Source organism: Suillus subalutaceus, assembly GCF_016647625.1.
Source record: "Suillus subalutaceus strain FC151 chromosome Unknown DFJ58scaffold_56, whole genome shotgun sequence".
NCBI classification, from domain to species: Eukaryota; Fungi; Basidiomycota; class Agaricomycetes; order Boletales; family Suillaceae; genus Suillus; species Suillus subalutaceus.
In genome coordinates this window covers 143,340-165,174 of record NW_024540305.1, presented here as the reverse complement: position 1 = coordinate 165,174, position 21,835 = coordinate 143,340, and the positions used below count along the sequence as shown (strand labels likewise).

The following is a 21,835-nucleotide window of genomic DNA, read 5'->3' as shown; positions in this document are numbered from 1 at the left end:
TTGACGAGGCACCTCCACCTCCCTGTAAGACAAAAAGGCAAGTTAGAAAGCGCGATAAAGAAGCGTGAAGAAAGTGTCTAACCTGCAAACATTACACCACCAACCATCTTCACTTTCACCTGTATGCACATTCTTGTGGCCTTTCTCTTCGGTGAATATTGTCTGGAGGTCAGCTGTGCGCTCGTCCTTTTTCAAGGCTTTGTGATGCTGGGTTGAGCATGAGGACAATATGAGGACAATTGAAAAGGTAAATGAGCACATACATCTCTGTCGGCATCTCCAAATGCCTTGGTATGCTCATATGCTTCCTCAGCATCCTGGTCTTCTTCGTCATTGTCTAAATCAGCAACAGCCTCATCAGCCTTGTCAACCTTATCAGCCTTGTCATCGGGTTCAACAGTATTTGTAGAGACAAGGGCACGTTTGGTGACAACAGGTGAGATAGCAGCACCTGAATGTTTTGCGGGGACAGATGGTGTAATAGCGATATTGCTCGCTGCTTCTCACACCTTAGCAGAAGGCTTTGTAGGTCAGCTAGAGCGGTGAGCACCAGCAATAACAGTAGCAGGCTTCCGGATTGGGCCTACTACAAAGGAGTCGAGAGTACGATGAGAAGGTGCAGAGGAGATAGGTGAAGAGGATTCAGGCTGGGGAGGGATGGGGGCATCATCATCGACATCATGAAACCATGTGATTTCTGATGCGTCCTTCAACGTGCTATTAGCATTGACTGCAGGGGTTGACATATTTTTGACGAATGAACAGACCTTGAGATTCCCAAACCTTTTATCCTCTGCTGGGCCCGACAGTCCGCATAAACAGTAAGACCAGAACAAACTGAAAACATGCCATTAATCATGTCAGTGATAATCGCGCTGATGAACTTACAGTATTGCTGGATGAACAAACTGAAAACATGGACCAGAACCAACAGTGAATAAATGTCCAATAAATGTCAAAAGATTGGATGGCTGGATGAATGACTGAGAACTGACAAGAAGCAATGGTGAATACATGCCAATATGTTGGACTGAATAAACGTCAGTAGTGAGTTCGAACTGGTTCAGACTGGTCCGAACAGGTCTGATATCCATCCGACACAGTCTGAATGAAGAACCTAGGTAGGGTTTGGTCCTGCGCCACATGTTGGACCTATAACCGGACATCAGTCCTGTTCGTAAAAGTTCGCATTCGAACCTTGGTTCAGAACTGAACAGCAGCAGCACTAAAATGAACAGTAAATTATCAGTGCTTCCAGCTCTTGCAGGACTTCTGCAAGCCCAGCATGTGCTGATACGATGTTCATGTCCCAGAGCCATTACTCATTTTGCTCCCGTCATCCATTCCCTTCATTCCCTTTTTCCCATCGATTCTCATTGATTCAGAGGACAATGTTGGGAAATACCCTTACCGTAGTCGCCTCCTCTATTCCTCTCTACATCTCCGGTAAGAATTTATCACTTACCGTGTATTTCACCCCTGAACATTTTCTTCCTAGGTATTGTCATCCACTGTCTTGTTACTTAAGGGTCTTATATACGACACGTATATAGTGACAACACAACTATACAGGATAAGACTTCTTGCCAGTCCTTAAGTACATGGTCTACGACTTTTCTAGTTTTCGTGGTAGATAATGTGCTGAGTTCTTGGGAGGAATGTCTTTCAATATTCTCCTTCTTGTTCCTCGGTTAGTTTAAACCTCGTGGTTTTGAAATACTGAGTGTGAAGTTTGTACGTGTTTTGGCAAGCGTGTGCCCATGGATTTGTGAAGTGTGTCTCGTGATTTGTGTCTCCCTTCCTGAAAAAGAGAGAGGAAAGTAGTGCTGATGGACTTTAGCTAAGTAGCTGTACTTTGTTATATAGTCAACCCCTGTAAGGTAGAATATAACCTGAATATATATTTCTTATTCTTAACTTCAAGGCTGCTGAATGGCCTGCACTTAGATCTTATTGGTTCTCACACGGTTTGAGAAAAGAGTTAAAGTGGGAAGCTTAAATTGCATGGGTAAAAATGGGCTCCTTACACCTGAGACACAGCTGGAAAAGTTTTGTAAACAAATGTGATGCATATCCTGAGAAAAATTATGCATATTTCAATCCATTTGTCTGTTGCACAGATGATGGACAGTTTTGGAATAAAATCACAGATATGCATAAGGATCAAATTCTTTTGATTAAATCCAGAATAAGTTTGGCAAAAAGAGGGAGAATTTGTTGCATAATCTGCATATGATGCATATTGACTTAATTTCCAAAATTTGGTTACAAATATCAAAACATCTCTGAGGTTGCAATTGTTCATACATATTTCACGTGACATTTTCAAGGCCATATCCAGGATCAAGTCACATATCAGACTTATGGTCTGGCCGACTGATAAGCCTGAAAACAAATTAAAAAATTAATCATTATCTGTCAGTGCAACAAATTTGTTTACAATTTGTAGATATGTCTAATATATGTACGAGTGGCCCTCTGAGTACTGCACTGAGAGGTTCACTCAATTTAACAGGTGATCTGCTCCCCAATTCAATAGTGTAGCCACAGTATGATTACAAAATATTGACCACAGTATCTAGTTCACTACAAATACTCAACAGATATGCATGTCTTCTTCTTTCTCCTCCTTCTTCCTCCAACCATCACATTAGTACTTGACTTACAATCCTCGTCTCTTACAATGACGCAACCCCAACTCCAAACCAAACCAAACCAGCCTATCGACGGTGCACCACGTAGAGTCAGGAAAGTCGGAGTGATGACAGCAGTTCAAGTGCCCAACAGAGGCAAAAAAAAACCAAAGAGCCCCGAGGAAGAGGAAGACAGTGCACCGCAACAGTCCAGTCAACACATGGCCCAATAGTCTGGTCAACACGCGGGCCAAGACTCCAATCAACATGTACATGATTCCAGCGGAAGAAACCATAGCAAGACAGAAGAGGGAGAGAGACGAGGCCATCAAGAGGGTGTCGTTGAGAGATGCCGAAATGCTGAAAAAGTGGCATGAGCAAGTGGAGAGGACCAGCAAGAGGGCCAGAGATGACGAGGAGGTAGATATTGTGGAACCCGCTGCCAAGATGATGCGCACAGGAAAGGAGAGGGCTGTGGATGAAGATGAGGATGATGAGGTGGTGATTGTGGAACCCCCAGCTAGAAATGAGAAGGAGATGGAGGAAAGGCGGCTGAGGAACATGCAGGAGAGACAGTTGAGGTTGAAAAAAGCTGGACTTTCGATGTCATAGTATATATCCATTTACCTGTAACATCTCTATTGAATCTCTCAAAGCGACTTCAGACGAAACACTTCAACTGACCTCAGATGGACCATTCCCTGACTTCCCTTCGGTCAGCTCCATGTCAATACATTGTGTTTACAGTAGCAAGACTCTCCTTTGGTCAGTTGTATACAACAATACTTTACAGTAGCAACTCAGGAAATACAATATTAGTACAGTCTTGTCCTTCGTTTGCCTCTGCGAATAGACACAATGTGTCTCTTTGCATCCTGACCCTCGATAGTGCCGTGTACAACTGACCATGAGCAAAGGGATCGGTTTGAAGGTCGAGCATGGTTCATGCCAGCATCAAGCCTTGACAACCATTAGATGTAGTTGCATACACGAGTCGCAAAGGAAACTGTCTTAGCAAGCTATTCGAAAATACAATAAAAGAGAGCATACTCCAGATACTTTGAGGGTCCGCGGTGACCATTGAATTTGGACCGTTGGCAGGAACATAGCATTCGAAGAACTTTCGATGCCATCATAGGCAGAGCGCCCTTGCCATTCAAGGGTTTTTCGCTTGACCAAGGTATCATAATAAGCGGGACCCTTTTTGTCTAGCTCTATAAGTAATAGAAGCGGCAACACGAAAAATGAAATCTAGTCTATCATGTATCAATAATTCACATTATTATTAAGCACATTACCGTTACTGTTACAGAATACTTCATGAGTTTGAAGCTTAAGTACGTCGGCACATGTACAGGATTGCCTAAACGTCAAAGCGAACCTAATTATAGAATTGAGTTAGAGTCTCGACTTTGACAAAGTCAAACATAATTACATCCACGAGTATGACCCAAGTTTACTAGCATCAAATATATCATTACACCGGTTTATCAAGCATGTGTGTTTTTCTTGGAAATTTCTACTATAATTGCCTAAGTAACACTACAGACTAGCAGCTATGTACGTGGTGGAAAAAGAAAGAGACATGTCAGAAGTCTAAGGGGATTATGTAGTGAACTGGAAGTTGCTGAAGAGTGCTGACAAATGTGGCTGACTTTGGCATTGCCGAAGGTGCTTACAAATGTGGCTGACTTCGGCAATTTTCAGTTCACTATATAATCCCCTAGACTTCTGACTTGTCTCTTTTTCTTTCCACCACATACATAGCTGCTAGTCTGTAGTGTTACTTAGGCATTTGTAGTAGAAATTTCCAAGAAAAACACACATGCTTGATGAACCGGTGTAATGATATCTTTAACACTAGTAAATTTGAGCGATACCAGTGGATGTAATTATGTTTGACTTCATCAAAGTCGAGACTCTAACTCAATTCTATAATTAGGTTCGTTTTGACGTCTAGGCAATCCTGTACATGTGCAGATTGTCGCAATGCTGAGCATCATATAATCTGATCCATCATAATGTCATAAGTAAGCCTCTACTGTAATTTCAACAAATGAACCGTTATAATCAGTAGCTCATTTGACCTTTCTGTTCCTCCAAAAGGGCTTATAATTCTTTATTGTTCGTTGTTCTACTAAGGTTGCAAAGCCTCCTAATAAATTATCGATCTGTCCATCCACTTGCTCACAAAAGAAGAAGGCACACGCCCTCCAATGCAGTCATTGTATTGTGCGATGCATCCCAGACAAGTCACAATAAGATGGGGAATCCTATTTTAATAGGAATAAGTGAGTGATCTTGATATTTTTTGTAGGACGATGCTGATCATATAAATTAGATGGGCTACACTACGTTGCACATATTCTTTATAGACCTCATCCTGATATCATGGGTATCTTTCAAAGTCGACCCCGTGCAAAGGTAATCTCCTCCTGCCCAACATGTTCTTGCTCTGATGCGAGATTTTTCTCTGCAGATTTTTTTAGGCGTTAGAAATACAAGTTCTGTATTCTCGCTAGACTCCCTCTCATTGTCACCCTCCCTGGAGGTACATTTAATTCAAGCTATCATTGGGTATCACTTACTAGCCAATTATTCTCCAGGAGTGTGTACCTTTGAAGCGAAAGGCTGTAGATAACTTTCTTGACAGTTGTGAGCAGCCCACTCACAAGAGGTGTACATTCGCCGCTTGGAATGTAAAAAAACGATCTTCATGGGATTCAATGCATTCCAATCTTCCGCAGGCCCGGACACTGTTGTTTGTATGCGGCATTTCCAAATCTTCAATCCCCAAGAAACGCACTTTGTTCTGCACATATGCGATCGAAAACCTAAATGTATGTCACCCAGTCTATTTTCCATATATGTTGTGTTAAGTCTCACTGTGTTTTGTAGGCCCAGGAAGAGGATCTTCTGGGTGGTCCCTTATGGACTCCTCAAAGGCTCAAACGCAATGCCAGCATCACAAATCTGTCTATAAGTGACAAAAGGCAAACTCCAGAGATTTTTCTGGAGCAGGACAGTGAGAGGGGAAAACGCAAGGCATTAGAAGATATGCCCAGCGGATCTTCTCCTCCAATGGCTAAGAGGCGCTTTTGGTCCCGCTTGTCTGTGATTGCTGTCCCAATCGTAAGTGCAGTAGGTATCTCCCAAACTTATTTGTCTCACTACATTTTTGACAGGGACTGACACTTGGAACAGAGGTTTCAGCCGTCCAACCACCGCTCTCGCAATGGCCATTTCCCAATGAAGTTGTGTTGAAGATTTTGGAAGACATGCCAAGCCGGGATCTGTGAGCCGTCGCACAGGTATCTTGTCTCTCTCAGGAGTTAGCAGCTCCTCTCTACCTCCGCTCTGTAGGCTTGTTGTTTGATGATGACTCCCTGCGCATCAGCACCCAAGCGTGTTTCACCCTTCTCCTCTATAGGTGTTCAACTTTGTTTCGTGTGCCCACGTATGTACGATGCAATCTCCTCAATGTGGATGATCGCCACCTCCAGGCGCTCTCGAGCTTTGTGGAGTTACTGGGGAGCAAACCATCATTGTTTGTCTCCATTGTGAAAGATGGCGAGATGTTAGGAGATTTTGGGCCTCTTTTTCAGTCCATCCGAGACTCGGGGTGCAGGAGTCTTCGGTTCTCAGATCGGGATGCGTCTCACCTTGCATACCCTCCGCCAATTCTTCCTGATTTAGTGGCTGCTTTGGATCCTGCCATCACATATAACTTGCACATTTTCCATGCCAACTCCCCAATATTCTTCTGTAAATCTATGGTTGCACTTACCCTCTCGTCTTTGCGGAATTCTTCATTAACCAACCTCAGCCTCACCCATACATCATTGAGCGTCCTTCAGTGGACGGTGTTGATGCGCAACATTCACTTACCAAGGCTTCATTTTTTGTCGATCGACATCGAGTGCCCTACCACCGCGCTCATCGAGTTCTTGATGCAGCATGGGGTTCACCAAGTCTGGCTTTGCAGTATGCGTCCGGAGATGGTTTCTTTTGATGACATGGACCTTGAGCAAAATACGATCACTCCCCACATTCCTATACATGGCTTACGCTCTCTTGCTGGACCACACTGGTACCTTTTGTCTCTCTTAGACAAGGTTCGTTTACCTCTACGCATTCAAAACCTCGACTTGGAGCTGGATGGCCACTTTCTGATATCCACTCCCAATTACTTGTCGGCAATCCTCGATATTACCCAACAATTTACCTTCATAGATCACTTGCGACTCAGTTTTTATGATGAATCAATGATTTCTCAAAGTTTCGATATCCTATTGGGCGAATGTAGAACCATTCCAGTCAAGAATCTCGCCATCTTCCTACCACACTGGTACAAATATTCAGATCGACACCCTTTGGTAAGCGCTATATATGAAGCCCATTGCACATGAGGTTAATATTATATCCAGTTGGGCTGCAGTTCTTGGCTACAAGCCTTCCAGGATGTCGAAAGGTTTTTCTCAGGCCTGGAGATGCGACAGCATCTGAGAGGCAGCAGCTGGAGGCCGCTTTTCATCGTTCAGAAAATCCTTATTGTCTGACTATTGGCCATTTTATGTAACACTTATATCTACATTTATGTTGTACCACTTCAGGTGTCTTGGCTCTCTACTAATGGTCCTTATACCCACTCTAATACCCACTCAGTGTAACTGCGTCGGCTATATCAGGAATAGCCAGTGATGCCACTAGCAAGCACAGAATTTCCCAGGCTGTTTCATTCATTTCGTTCACTATATAAGTCTCGAAACTTTGTGCCTGTTTCTCTTTCTGTCACTTCGTTAAAACATAGCTTAAGTGAAATAGCAATCGACTATAGACTACAAGGTAGCTTCATACCTCATATTACACATTGTCTTGCAGATATACAACACTGAAATTCTGAGAATTGTCAGTCATCATGATTGTTCAAACCATGCCCTAGAACTTACCCGGTTTAAATGTTTCAGCACGACGTTGGTTTCCCCCCACTTCATTGATATCGAGTGGCAAATGCGACTAGTGCTTACTGGAACAATGTCAAGATGTTGGCTGTGGGTAGAACTCCAGAGCTGTGCGCCAAAGTCCCCATACAATTGGAAAGGATCTTGATGCTCTGCTGCTAAAGGTATGTTATGCCGCAATGCAAAATAGTATTTTTGCTGATCCTCTTCCCCTGTGGAGAAAATGTACTCGATCACGCCAGGCACAAATTCTTGAGGTGTCCACTGGAAGAACACACTGGAGTCTTCCTTTGACCAGGCATACCCACAGTACTGCACGCCCAGAACATTCAACTGCTTGTATAGAGTAAAATGGTTGCATCTAGCATAAGGACGCCCTTGATGTAGGTGAGTTTCTGCTATTTGCCATGCTTTCTCGAGATCATCAGGAACGGGGGTCTTGAGGTCATGAATGTCCTGGTGAGAATTGGTGTCTTGTCCAACCGTGGATAAAATTCCTATGTTGGTTTTCTCACCTCCTGTGAAGGGGTCACAGCATTGACCCAAATTTTTCGCTGCTTCGTTGAGAATGACAGGTCCTGTAGGATTCTGCATCATGGCTTTAACATTCGCGGCTGCACAGAACGTCTCCAACATTGTTTTCTCTAGTTCTCCTGTTATGTTGTTTATACTGTTCTTTTCTTTCTGTATTATGGCCATACACTCATCTATTTTGTAGTTCATGTTCGTTTTTTGCAATGCACCGATGATCCTCTCAAACAGAAACATCCACCAATTGTGCATAGGACCATATCTCAAGAGGAACTCGCGAATGTGTAGAGCTGCATGATGATTGGGGCGCCATGAATGGCGCGGAAATATTTCTTGAGTACACTCAAGGTATGCCCTCATATATGTAGTGTATTGCTGAGCGTGATGGGGTGATGTTACATGTGAAGTTCCCCAATGGATCGCGGTCGCGAGCAGCACCATGCTGTGAGCCAACTTCTGTCTCTGAGAGTTGTGCTCCGCGCCATCAGCCGCACATCCTGGTCCCCACAAATGCATAAGGGCCACTGGTAAGTCAAATTCGATTGACGATTTCCACTGTTCTGCCTTGAGCTTGCCGTGTTCCGCGTTGCCCAAGTTTTTCAGTGGGCCACGGTGCCATGATGGTCTTCGAACCCTTCCTCACCTTTCCTGAATATTGTTTATCTCCTTATCCGCCAAGACTTTGGCCGATCTGCTCAGTTCAGCCGTATGCAATTTTACTTGTGAGGCATACTCCTCTATTAATTCATCGGTGATGAACACCTGATCACAAGGATCTAGCTCGTTCTCCCCAATGTCGACATCCATAGGGGCACATACTGGGAGCACAGACTTTGGATTCGTCATTATTTGTTTCCCCTTGAACTGTCAACTCACTAGCAGCGCTTCAACCATGTCTTTTTTCCTAGGATGTGTTCTATCGGACAACTCCACACCACATTCCTGGACCAGCACTTCCAGGACCGCGACACGCAGGCGGGTCATCGCGGACACGGTAGGGTTTGACTTTAAAGTTTGCCTGCCTTTCTCTAATTCCTTTGAATCAACAGGTCTACAGATGCCCTTCCTGAGCTCCTTGTTCGCTTGCTTGTCTATTATGATCAACTCTCTGAAGTGGTGTTGAACCAATCCCAGGAATAGATTATGCATGCCATCAATTACGATGAACCTCATTGGATCCCAGTATGGTAGCCACAAAAGCTCTGACCATCTCACCCCATGTTGCTTGAATATCTTGTTGCAATTTGCCTTTGTCTCGGCATTTTTCCACTCTTCTGCAGCTGCTTTATGTTCCTTGAACATACATCGCGTCCATCCTTCACAGTCGAAGTCTGTGATATTTGACTTCATGAGCCAGCACAATCCACACATTTGGTTTGCGGTTGGGCCCACGTGGCCTGCTAGCTTGCGAGCCGCAGGTAAATCATTGACTGCGACGACAATGACAGATCGGGACAGTCTTCCTGTTGCATGCTTGAATGTCTTTGTAAACCACGTCCTGTCTTTCCAGGATGGCAGGAAGAAATTGACTACCGGACGAAGGAAATGATTTATCTCGTCAAGAGCTGGCTCTCTGGGTCCTGGGATGATGCCAACCAAGTACATATTTTCGGCTTGGTACCAGAGGCTCGGCGGGAGGTTCAGCAGTCCCATCGCGATCAACCCAATGGATTTCTTCCTGCCCGAGGTTTTATTCCCGTAAGGGTTGAATCAATCCACTGAGAGGCTCCACGCTAACCTGAGATCGGTGTGGTGAAAGAAATAGTAGTCAGCTAGATATACCAACTAACTTACTAAATCCTAATGGGTGTGAGTGCAGTACATCGACCCAAGGGGACTGCTATTGAAGCACTTCCTTCTAATAGTGCAAGGGAAGAGAAAGGAAGAAACTAAGATCTAAGACCTGAGATATCCGACCGACTGAAGGTCCGAGTCCAAGAATGTCCGACGCGATATGGGATACCGATGGTACACCCAATGTGAGATGCCAATGAGGGACACCAATGTGAGACACCGATGAAGGACACCAATGCGGGATACCAATGCGAGGTGAGGAGTCCGATGCCGATGAGCGGCAGGTAAGTCTAGGCCGAGGTAAGGAGAGTCTAGGTATAACTAGGTATGACGAGGTATGACTAGGTATGGGTTGCCGACGTAAGACTACCAGTAGCAGTCCGGATCTCACAAGGACTAGGTAAAGAAACCTTAGATAGAGTGCACTTAGAGCGGTCAAGGCACATCCAATGATAAAAGCAAGGGGGATTGATTGCACAATCAAAGACTAACTAAGGTGACTCCTACAACGGTACCAGGTATGTCTGAGGAAGGGAAGTAAGGGATAATATGAAACTTGAGTTCTATTTATCTAACTGCGTGAACGTCCGGAATCACACAGGCGAGAGTAGTAGCGAAATGCGAGGTACTCGGGTCAATATGTAATAAGGCTCGCGAGTGCTGCAGCCATGGGAATACATGTAATAACACCTGCTGTTCGTTCAGTAACAGTAAAATAAGCTTAAAACGCACCAATGGAGATAGGTGGACATGGGCAGGACATGGGAGGATTTGGTACCGATGGGACGGAATGGTCAGCCGAAGTGCGTGATGGCCGATCTGACGGGCAAGGGACGGTATAGACAACCCTGGCTCTTCTGCGAGAGACTGAGACCATGGATCCGTATCGGCCAAGTTGGGCATAGACCGGTGCAACATGGGTGAGTCGAGTGAGTCGAGACTTTGCAAGGAAGTGATGTATGGAAGTGATGTGGACTTCTAGGCTGCTTGACTCCTATAGCGAAATGGGGTTCTGTGAGGCTAGCCCAAGCTTGAACACCACATCGGTTCTCTTCAGTCCATCTATGAAGGGCTTCCCATCAGAACCCAGAATCTCTCCAATTGCTGTGCCATCCTTGATGTCCCATATCTGCAAATCGTTGCTGATCATCATTCCTCGGTCCATGGCCTCCTCCATGCCAGGACGGTGTGAAAAAGAAATAGCGACTAGGCTGATTAGAAACTAGCGCTACTTATCCAAATAGGCGCGAGTGTAATATTCAACCCAAGAGGACTGCTATTGAAGCAACTCCCTTCAAATATGCAAGGGCAGTGATGTTGCGAAGGGCTAATAACCTATAGCGACCTAAGACCTAAAACCAATGAGTAGCGCTGTAGTGATCAGCGACTAGCGACAAGTGAGTTCCGACAGAGAAACATGCGTATAAGTAAGTAGTGCTATGCAAGTTGTCCTATGCAATAGCGCTATGCGATGTCCGACTAGCGACAGTGAGAAGAAATCGAAAGAAGGGAAAGTGATGGATAAGGTATGATAGTGCAAGTGGAATTGCCTGATAGTGACTAGATTATAGCTCGACTACCGACAGCGATCCCGACGTTGCGAAGATCAAACTTATGAAGGAACTTTAGTGACGCGCACTCGAAGCAAGTCAAGTGACACGCGATCAGAGAGATTTGGCAAGAGCGGAATCGATTGCACCAAAACTAGGATATAGCGACTAAAGTGACTCCGACACCAGCAAAGGTCCCAGGAAGGGAAGTACTGTACTGTATGTGCGACGGGTCATTTTATCATACTGCGTAAAAGTTCGGGAATGCGTAGGTGAGAATAGTAGCGACACTGATGGAGGTACGATGTAGCGACAGGTAATAAGACGTGCAGCACAGTGGAACACAAGGATGCATGTAATAAGACCTGCAACTGATGAGTAGCGACGTTTAATGAAAAATAACGCACCAGCGGAGGTAGGTGGACATAGGCAGGACATGGGAGGATGGAATACCTAGGCGTCAGGCCGGGCAGTGCGCTATGGGAGAAAAGCGGTTCCAAAGCGGATAGCTTGGGAGCTGAATAGCGCTGGTGACTAGCGCTTTACTCCTTTCCTCAAGGTAAGGCAAATTGTGCCTATGACACTCATACGCGCCTAGCGCTGGTATGATTGTCACATCTGCGGGAAACTCGAATACCGACTGTCCCCAGTCGGTCTCATGTCGCGATTTGGAACTTAGCAAAATTTCATTCATTGATAAGGGCACGTGATTGATGGCGACCCGATATGGAAGTGATGATCGGATAGTGGAAATTTGATAGAAGCGGTGGACACAATCAATGAGGCGGAACAGTGGATGGAAGCGTAAACATGCGGTGGTCGCGGTCGGTGGGCTAGGACAATGCAAGGAATAATGGGCATGCGGTGGTCGCGAAGAGTGGGTCGGGGTCAATGGAAGTGTGGCCCCAATCGCATGTTCCTATAAGAACCCTCCGACTTTCCTTCTTTCGTTCCCTCATCCTCATACTTTTCTATCATGTCTTCTTTTGATTTTACTGCTGTCGCAAACCCTCACGCTGAGAGACTCCAGCGTGCCTTTGGCGAATTGCGCCTTAAAATGGTCAACCTGGCCAATGCCGTTCCGGATGACAGGCCTGACCTTATGCAGCGCAAGGAGGAGTGGTCGCGCGACTGGGCCAAACTTGTGGTAATTTTCCCTCTCTATCTTGCTTTACTTGTTTTTCTGACTTTTCTGCTTATAGCAGTACCTTGATGCCAATGCCATTGATGGCAAAACTTATGGCTTGAGCACCGCGCTCTCTGTGGATGAAGGTGCCCTTGGTCGCAAGGCCCAGCAGTCGTATGAGCGGTATGCGGCTCAACTCCATGCCTTCAAGATGGAGGCCCAGTGACTGGCCGACAAGAAGTTGGCGCAAGAGAAAGCCATTAAGCAGAAGGGTAAGGAGAAGGAGAAGGAGAAGACCCCCGAGTCGGATGCTAACATGGAGGATCAAGAGGGAGGGGGATAGCGATGCTGATGCGAGTGGGGAGGAGGAAGTTCCGACTGTGGTAGCTCCTCTGCGCGTTCAGCGGGCAGCGACTACCGACGCTGTCGGGAGCAAGAAGGTTTTGGTAAGTCATTCCTTTCTTTTCGCTTTTCTTTGCTAAGAGTTCGCAGAAGAAGGATAGCGACGAGCCCATTGTTCATCTGGTACCTTGCGAAGGGTGCCACAAGGTGAAGAAGCCTTGCGTTGGGAGAGTTGCTGTGGCTTGTGACCGTTGCAAGACCAACCGCAAGGCTTGCAAGTATGCGACCCACAGTCGTGGAGGTGAGTGTTTTCCCCTTTTTTTTTTTTTGACTTATGCATTGCTAATTTCTTCTCTTAGTTGCAAAGGTGCGGGCTGCCGCTAGGGCTAAGGCCAAAGTTGCCGCTGGACCTTCGTCGGTTCACAACTTGATTCGTCGCCCCAAGACGACTCCTTTGCCTACTTCGCCATCTGCGGCTGAGGAGGAAGATGAAGAAGGGTCGGAGGATGAGGAGGAGGGTGAGTCTGCGGAGGGATTGGTGGTTGAGAGTTGGAAGAGGAAGGAGCGGGAGTCAGAGGTGTCGGGTGATTTCGATCCTTTGGCGGATACTGGCTTCACCGTGGAGGATTTGCTTCTGGAGGGGAGGGTGAGGTCGCTGTATGCGAAAATGACTACCATGCAGGGTATGTTAATGGAGATGATGGCTGAGGCTGACTCGCTTGCTCTCTCCTGCAAGCGGAAGAGGATGCGCCAGTAGTCGGTAGAAAGTACTAGGAGCGGGTCGCATGTCTGGGTTTAGCGCACTTGTACAATTTAGGATCTCTTTTGAATAGCGCTAGAATAGAAGGATCTTGTCGCATGTTGTCCTTGTGTGATCGCGTGTCTTGGTCCTGGTATCCTTGAGTCCTTCAGTCCCATGTCCAATCCAATGTACCGGTCCTAACTCCACTGGGTGCCTAAGGGATAAGTAAGGTAAAATGAGCACATGGTCGCGATGCGGAAGAAAGTGAATGATACTAGTCGTAGTCAGGTCAATTGGCAGGGTACCACCCGACTTGGCTTCTTCGTTGCACTTCTATTCCTCCTGTCGCTATTTGTGCGCGACTTAGTCCCTAATCACGTCAATGTGCGTGGTGCACTGCCTATGTGTTTGAAGAGAAAATGTACGGTAATCAATCTTTCACGCGAAGTAGTCCAATCCTTGTAATGTCTGTGTTGCGATATAAAGTCTATGCACGGATGGCGCGTAACATATGTGAGTCCTTTGAGAGCGGAAGGATGAAACTGAGGCACCGGACTAAACCCGGGGTGAAACTGAGACTATCGTACTAAGCGCGGTATGTTTTTGTGTTTTTGTTTTCATGAGAGACAGTGGATGTCGGGAATGGGTATATTGGCAGTATTTGAGGAATGCTGGCAGGTCATGCATCGAAGTTGAAATCGAGCGCTTCATCGGGAGGCTCTTCTATGTCTTCGCTTGCTAGAGTACTCAGTGCTTCATCGTCTAAACCTGTGATGCTAGTAACTGAGACTTTAGTTTCGCTGCGCGGAAGGTAAGGAAGTAGGCGGAATGCTGCATAGCGCAGTCGGGACACAGAACCATCTAGTTCCGCAAGGATGTACGACTCGCCCTTAGTGCAACAGATGACTATCATAGGTCCCAGATAGCGCGGCTTCGTCTTGCGACTTAGCTCGTACTCGACTTTAGAGTTGCGGACTAGAATGAGTGCGCCAGGCGCGAAGTCGTAATCTATGATCAAGCGACGATAGCGCTGTTCAAAGTTGCAGATAGACTGATAGCGTGCTTTGAGTACTTTTTCCTTGATATCATTGAGGTCTTCTTGTCGCTTCTGCAATTGTCGGGCTCTACATGCGACTAGGTCCGTCGTTGAGAAAGTGTCTTGGTCGGGTAGCGCTACTAGAAATGTTCCTTCAGCAAGGTCAAACGGGAAGATAGGCTCGACGCCATGAACCATGAAATAAGGCGTGAGTCCTGTCGCTTGATGAACAGTAACGTGTTCTGCCCAGAGTACCGAGTGCGCGGATTGATACCAGTGCGCCTCATCCCCATCGCAACTTTTCATGATGGCCTCCCGGACATCATAGTGACGTCGCTCAACAATACCATTAGCTTGCGAGTTATATGCTGAGACGCGGATCGGGTGAATTCCATAGCGCGATGCTAGTTTATCAGCTGCTGCGCGGAATACGGGTCCATTGTCGGTAACGATTTCAGTAATAGGTCCCCATCTGCAAAGAAGTTCTTCAAATAAGAATGCAACAAGGGTCTTGGTATTCTCTTTGCGTAACATGCGCCATTCTGGATATCCAGTTAGCGCGCAACGTGCATGGACTAGTCGGTCGAATCCACCTGCTTTAGGCATCATCATACAATCAATATGCACTCTCCTGAAAATACCGCCCGGGATCGGGACAGTCGGGGGAATGTGCAACTTGCGACTTTGCCTGACTTGGCACTCATGACATGTCCTATTGTACCATTTGATGTCGTCAATAATCATAGGCCACCAGAAGTGTAAGAGAAGTCGGGCGCGAATCGAATATACTCCCTTATGTCCAAGGTCGTCATGCGCTTCCTTCAAGATGCAAAAACGTCGCGATTCGGGAACTACAAGCTGGTGTTTTCCTTGAGAGTTGCGCCTCCACAATTTCTCGTTGAGGATGAAGTACCGCGCAGCGGATGAGACGAATGATTCATAGTCGTCATCCGATAGGTCTGCGGGTCGCTTGCGGGTTTCTAAAAAGCTTTGGATCTCGATTAATCTGGCATCAAGGGCTTGCGCGTTCTCTGAGTGGGGTATGGTTGGGCTTGCGGAATCGGGTTCTATGGTGCCTAGGTATGCAATGAGGGCAGGTAAACGGGTCAGCGGTAAGGTACGGGTGCAGCGTATGGGTATTGCATGATATCAGCTCCTGCGCCTGCAATAGTGCAACTTTGATCATTCAGAATCTCGATGCTGAAGGAATATGAGCGGTCGAGCCAATCCTCGTGATCATCATCCTCGCCGGATCTTCCTCAGCGGGTGGTCTCCTTGAGAGTCCGTCTGCTCCAGTGTGCTTGGTAGCGGGTACATGAACAAGCGTGAAAGAAAATAACAATATACCTGCGATCCACCGATTGATGGTCACGTTAGGTTGGAGGTCGGGGTTATTGATCATTCCTTTGATATACTTCGCATTGACTTCAACTGTAAGGTTGGTGACACTGAAGATAAAGACGCAAACTGTCACAACCCTTATAACGAATTAACGTAGGGGCAGAGACTAGGACTCAAACAAGGTTATCACAACAAAGAGAAAAGGATAGCAGGGACGTCTTAGGATTGCTAGCAGTAAGCTAATACAAAAGAGGTTTGAACTAAAGAACTACTGACTACAATGAGCTACCTATATACATATATTGAAGCGGAGACTGAATCTGAATCTGAACTAACTAGCCAATCATTAAATAGGAAAGGGAATCGTACGATGATCTAAATATAACTACACTATGATGTCATGAAACGTGTAACAGCTGTGCAAGGGTTCTCGAAGGTTCTAGAGTCACATGACTTGATCGCTTGAGTAAGGAAGTTGAAATCGGGAATGTCGGAGATAAAGGTAGTGGGCGCTAATGGAATAGAGAAGTTTGGATATGTAAAGGATGGGTTCGGGTTAAGGTTTGTGAAGGTTATGGGTACAGACTGCTGACTGAGCGCTAACGACGGGCGCTTGTGACGGGCGCTTAACGGGTGTCTTACGAGTGTTCAAGAAAGAATAATGGTTTGTATTTGGAATTCGTGACACAAACCGCACGAAATAGGCCGTAGAGCTCTAGTTTTGCTTGAGAATAGCGGCTTTCGACTTCCGTAAGGGATATGGATCCGAAGCGGTTTGGATAGCGCTTGCCATCTTCCCCGACTTGAAGGAGGATGAAACCTACAGCGATGCAAGAGGTGTCAACAGCAAGGATAACTTCGCGACCACACTCATAATCAAGCGGAAGGAGTGTGGGAGACTCTAATATTGAGTCCTTCAGGGTCTGCATAGCTACCTGTTGGTCTTCGCCCCATTCGAAGGGTACATCTTTGCGGGTAAGATTGGTAAGGGGTCACGTGATCTTGGAGAAGTTCCGAATGAAGATGCACAAGACTCCGCAAGTACCTAGAAAGCCCTGCACTTGTGTTACGGTACAACATTCAGGCCAATCGCGGATCTTTTGCACTTTGGAATCTTCCGGCACGCGTCCTTCAAAGGTACACTTGTGTCCGACTATGACAGCAGTGGGAGCGGCTAGAACAAACTTAGTAGCGGATATGGTTACACCAACATTCTCGAGTCGCTGGAGTATGCGGTTGATGACCTCGCAATGCTCCCGTATGAAGCGATGTATGCCCGGGTTTAGCACTATGGTTTCGTATGAGCCGTCAGCTCTTTGATACTGCATTTTAACCGACTTGATGGGCACATCATCAATAAATGGCAATGTGAACTCTGGGATTTCGTCCTGTAGAATGAAAGTGGTATCACCTTGGTATACTTGTACTGCATTAGCGTGGCCTTGCAGAAGTGTTGTCAACCGATGCGGACCCAACGGTGTTCCAAAGGAAGTGAGGTCGCGTGATTCCTCATGTAGCGCACGCTGGTCGTAACCTGAATATAAGTCCATCATACCATATACTGCATACCCGGCAAAGGATTCAGCTAACTGTTCGACAAAAGGAGGGAGGGATGAGTCTCGGATAGTTACCGCGTTCAGTGGTTGAAGATCGTGAACTAGGCGCAAGGATTTTCCGTCTTTCTTGACTACGCAAAACCAGCGTGATCGGTATGCAGCGGTAGACGGTTCATATACACCCGACTGGATCTTTTCTTTGATGATGCGGATAACTTCTCCAAGGGTTGTGGGCGGGATAGGGATATTACGTTGAGACCAAGGAATGTGAGGAATGGTCGGGATTTTGTATGGCGGGAAATATGTTTCATTGAGACGGCCACGCTCGGTCGCGTCCCATGCGAATGCTAATTCATGAACCCGAACAAGCCAGTGTATGAGCTTCAACTCGTCGGGCCATAACCAATTAGCGGGGTCTAAGTCCAATTTGTCCGCTCTTTCTTGAGTGAAGCGGACGCCTGGAACGAAATCAGGTGGGTGGGTTGGCAGTGTAGGCATGCCAGCCAAAGGATCGTCGGGTAACCGTCGCGTTATTCTATATTCAGGGGGCATAGAAGTTTGTACCATGTGGACTTTCTTCGCGACTGGCTTGTAAACCAGCGCGCGTCGGGTCTTGTCGAAGGAATATACACTGTTAAATGCGTCGACGGATGAGCGGTCAATAACTGAGCGGGTAGAGACAAGATGGGTATATCGTGCTGTGAATAGCGCAGCGGAAAACGAGTCATGTTTGCTCCATAAGAGCGGGTGATGCGCTGATGGCGTGAGACGATAGTTAGAACCAGGGAGTAATGTATTAGGACGTGAAATAAGAGAGAGGGGTGGGTGTGTATGAGTCCATGTGTCTCCTCGCGGTATAAGCGGATCATCAATCATCAAAAACCCTTCTTGCGATCGCTAGAAGGTGGGTGCGACCCTTTTTCGCATTCAGGACATCTCTTTACCCAGCGGTTGGTAGGAATGCAGATTACCTTCCCTGAGTTTGGGTCGGTCAGCGTGATATCTTGTTCCTCGTTGGGCAAATCCTCAGTGTGACAGCTGGTAAGCATGAAGAACGGGCAACCTAGCAAGATCTCGAAGTTAGCAGTCGGAACGACTTGGACCTGGAACAGCATTTCTCCCGCGCCAAAGTCTAGCGGAAGATTCTCTATAACGCCAAGTGTCTCGTCTGTAGAAGTATTGACTGATTCCATGACCAGTTTATGGTCGGATCTCAATGGAATGCCGCCTAGCGATCGCCAAACAGATCACGGCATTACAATGCACTCGGTGCCCTGATCAAGAACACAGGAAAGAACCCGGCCATGACTCGTAACCGCTCTGATACATTGCAGTGACTCAAAATGTTCAGCGACAATGCGACCATCATCACTCCTTTGCAAACAACCATCGTACTTCCTCAGGAAATCATGCGTTTTGGGTTGGCCGCTCAGCTCGTTCACTGATACCGACCCGACAGTGACACGCTTGGTGGTAGTCATTTCCTTGAGCACCTTGCAGACGTCGGTGGATACTGCAATCAACTCCCGCATGGGTATGCTGATGCTGGAGTCTAGCATCCAATTGATAACCTTCTTGTTGGCTTCCTTATCTTCTAGCGGGTGGGTATACCTAAACTGCGTAGAGGAGGGATTAACGGTAGGCGGATCATAGGATGAAGAAGAGGTTGCGGGTAGCGATGATGAGGATGAAGTACTAGGTGCGGATGATGAGCTTGCTGGCGTCACCACTATTGTACCTTTGTTAGGCGCGCTGGCAGTCTTCGACCCAGATGCCTTAACCTGTGGAGATGCGACTTCTTCTACTGCAGTCGGTAGTCTTAGAAGATGGTCCCGGTTTTGGGTGTGGCGGGACATTAACGCCTTCAAACCATACATTCTTACCCTTGTCCTTGTGGTTAGTGTCATCCGCTTTCACCGCTGTGAATGTGTCGCGGCTCATGTTGCTTCTCTCTCCAGGCGGGCTAATTCTTCGTCATCGGAGTCACTATCCTCTACACTGGCGCATGTGTGCATGAATGTGCAAGGCTCGATATCCAGAGTCGCTTGAGTGGTTGGCTCAGCGCGACAATACATCAACCCTAGCGCTGTCGAGTTAGAACCTGTAGTGGGTCCATCGCGCAGGAATCTGTCTATGCGCTCCTTGAAATTCCCGTCAGAGAGCCTTCCCGGGATGTTGCTACTGTCGGGCATAACAATCCTCTTTTCTGGCGTGATGTGGATCTTTCCCTCGCTGGCATATTGGTCGCGTAAAGCGCAGCGGTTCATATAGTGATCTCCTCCGCAGAAGTAACACACTTTGTTGGAGGGGGGTCGTGTCTGGCTATACTCCCGCTTTACCACAGTTCCGGTGGCGGGTTGCTGAGGTGTGGTTTGCTGGTTAGTTGCGGGTATGACAGGAGGTGAAGCAGCGACTGCCGTAGGCACGATACTGGGTAGCAAGAATACCGCAGCGTCGTATACTTCTTCCAAGGTGTATGGGTCGTCGGGATGATGGTTGACTAGCTTGATCTCTAACCTTCGCTTGATGGCAGTGTTGGCCGTGGAATGGATACCTTCTAAAAAGTAGCAACCGAGCTCGAGTTCCGCTATCCTACTCTTGTCTAGGAGGTATTGCGAAACGTGAAGGAACTTGCGGTAGAACTGTCCCAGTTCTTCTTTCGAGCGAATCGGTTTGCGGACTTGTTCCTTGCAAAGGTTTTCCAAATTAGTGCGCGCATAGCGATGATCGCCTTCGCATCCTGGGTACATAGCCTTGATGGCATCGACAAACTTGTCCCAATCTTTACCTTTCGCAGCGGGTCTTGATGCCCATGTTTCCGACTCGTCTATGGGCGCGTATCAGATCGCAGCCTTGATGCGCTGCTCAACGGTAAGTCCTGCATAGTCAGCAAGTAATTCCACATCCTCAAAAAATGGTATGAGGCGCGTTGGGGTGCCATTGAATTTTGGTGCAGCGTCGGTTCCTCTAAGAGGCATCTTGAATGGTGCGGAAGACATGTTGGCGGGTTGGACGGGTTGAGCAAAAAGAGCTGGTTGCACAACTGGAGGAAGGGTGGTAGTAATTGGTGCTGTCGAGGAAGACGCAGTATGAATAGCGGGGTCGGGTATGGACGGCGGGAGAGTACTTAGTCGCTTTTGCGGAGACGGGATAGAGCTAGGTATGAAGGAGGCGGGTACAAAAAGGTTCTGCCTTTCGGGTGAATCGTCGCGAGATGGAGTAGAGGGGGTGAGTGATGATGCGGTGGAGGGAGTGTCTACAGTAATGAACGGAACTTGAGGGAGCAGAAGGTAATGTGATGTTAATTGTCCAAGGGGTTCTTCCTCTTCTTCGAAATCAGGAGTGAGATGGCAGATAACAGTAGCTTCCGAAGATGAGTGGGATCGTGAGTTGAATGCAGTGCGCTCGACTTCTTCGTTGGTGGAATCTATTACTGAGTAGAACAAATCTTCTTGCGAAATGTCGCTAAGGTCGTGAGGTTTTTGGGTCTCGGTAGGTCTAGGTGGTGTGCCTTCCAGCTTCAAATGGCCCCCTTGCGGTGGGCTCCAGTTGTGAAAGAGACACAACCTGACTAGGCACTTGTCAAGGTACTAAGCCAGTATATGTCTAAGCTCTGCCTATGCTGCTATACTTGCAAACAATAAAGCAAGAATGTTTGACCCGAGGGAAAAGCTACTAAGGACAACTCAAGATCGAAAGACCCAAAAGAGCGCTAGAGCGCGGGAATAGCGAGTCGAAAGATAGAGCGCTAATGCGCGGGAAAGAGCGGAAGTCAAGAAAGCAGACACTGAGTTAAAGGAGGGTAATGAACAGCGAGTGAGATCAAGGGTGTTGATTGCAAGGGTAAGGAGAGTCAAATAGGGGCCATAGAGCGCAACTAAAGGGTGACTACTTCTAAGTAAAACCTAAGGGAAAGGAAATACAGTCGAAGGGAAGTAGTGTCGAAGTAGTCACCATAGGCTTCTTATACTAGTAAACTATACCATCTCGGACTCGGAAGGGATAGGATATACATGTAATAAGACTGTAGCACTTTTTACAAACTCGAGGCAAGGCAAATTACATACCGATGAGGTAGGATGGACCATGGATGTATTCCGACATTTCGGGTGATTCCTAGAGCGCGAGAACAGCGCGCTGGACTAGCGCTAAGCAGCGGGAACAAGCACTAGATAGAGCGGACATGTGCTAGGTAGAGTGGACATGCACTAATGCTCCTATAG

General features: G+C 47.0%; 5 protein-coding genes across 5 annotated transcripts; 3 read left to right on the top strand and 2 right to left on the bottom strand.

The window, feature by feature from the left end:
* Positions 1-2,683: 2,683 nt before the first annotated feature.
* On the top strand, positions 2,684-3,245 carry DFJ58DRAFT_728221 (uncharacterized protein; the record flags this gene model as incomplete). The annotated part of the gene is made up of 2 exons (XM_041385570.1): positions 2,684-2,738; positions 2,788-3,245. The coding sequence occupies 2 exons, from the start codon at positions 2,684-2,686 to the stop codon at positions 3,243-3,245; spliced, it is 513 nt and encodes a 170-aa protein (XP_041243681.1).
* Positions 3,246-4,896: 1,651 nt separating this feature from the next.
* Positions 4,897-7,042, top strand: DFJ58DRAFT_841644 (uncharacterized protein; the record flags this gene model as incomplete). Its single annotated transcript, XM_041392737.1, has 7 exons — positions 4,897-4,924; positions 4,975-5,057; positions 5,113-5,241; positions 5,381-5,473; positions 5,532-5,765; positions 5,819-5,928; positions 6,064-7,042. 7 exons carry the CDS (start codon positions 4,897-4,899, stop codon positions 7,040-7,042), a joined length of 1,656 nt encoding a protein of 551 aa, XP_041243680.1.
* A 241-nt stretch (positions 7,043-7,283) lies between these two features.
* Positions 7,284-9,109, bottom strand: DFJ58DRAFT_841643 (uncharacterized protein; the record flags this gene model as incomplete). The annotated part of the gene is made up of 5 exons (XM_041392736.1): positions 7,284-7,421; positions 7,583-7,621; positions 7,661-8,567; positions 8,769-8,956; positions 9,002-9,109. 5 exons carry the CDS (start codon positions 9,107-9,109, stop codon positions 7,284-7,286), a joined length of 1,380 nt encoding a protein of 459 aa, XP_041243679.1.
* Positions 9,110-12,445: 3,336 nt separating this feature from the next.
* DFJ58DRAFT_728217 (uncharacterized protein) lies at positions 12,446-13,711 on the top strand (the record flags this gene model as incomplete). Its single annotated transcript, XM_041385569.1, has 7 exons — positions 12,446-12,616; positions 12,675-12,778; positions 12,834-12,867; positions 12,925-13,041; positions 13,088-13,238; positions 13,297-13,620; positions 13,674-13,711. The coding sequence occupies 7 exons, from the start codon at positions 12,446-12,448 to the stop codon at positions 13,709-13,711; spliced, it is 939 nt and encodes a 312-aa protein (XP_041243678.1).
* A 6,741-nt stretch (positions 13,712-20,452) lies between these two features.
* DFJ58DRAFT_728214 (uncharacterized protein) lies at positions 20,453-21,716 on the bottom strand (the record flags this gene model as incomplete). The annotated part of the gene is made up of 2 exons (XM_041385568.1): positions 20,453-21,183; positions 21,680-21,716. 2 exons carry the CDS (start codon positions 21,714-21,716, stop codon positions 20,453-20,455), a joined length of 768 nt encoding a protein of 255 aa, XP_041243677.1.
* Between the last annotated feature and the right edge of the window lie 119 nt (positions 21,717-21,835).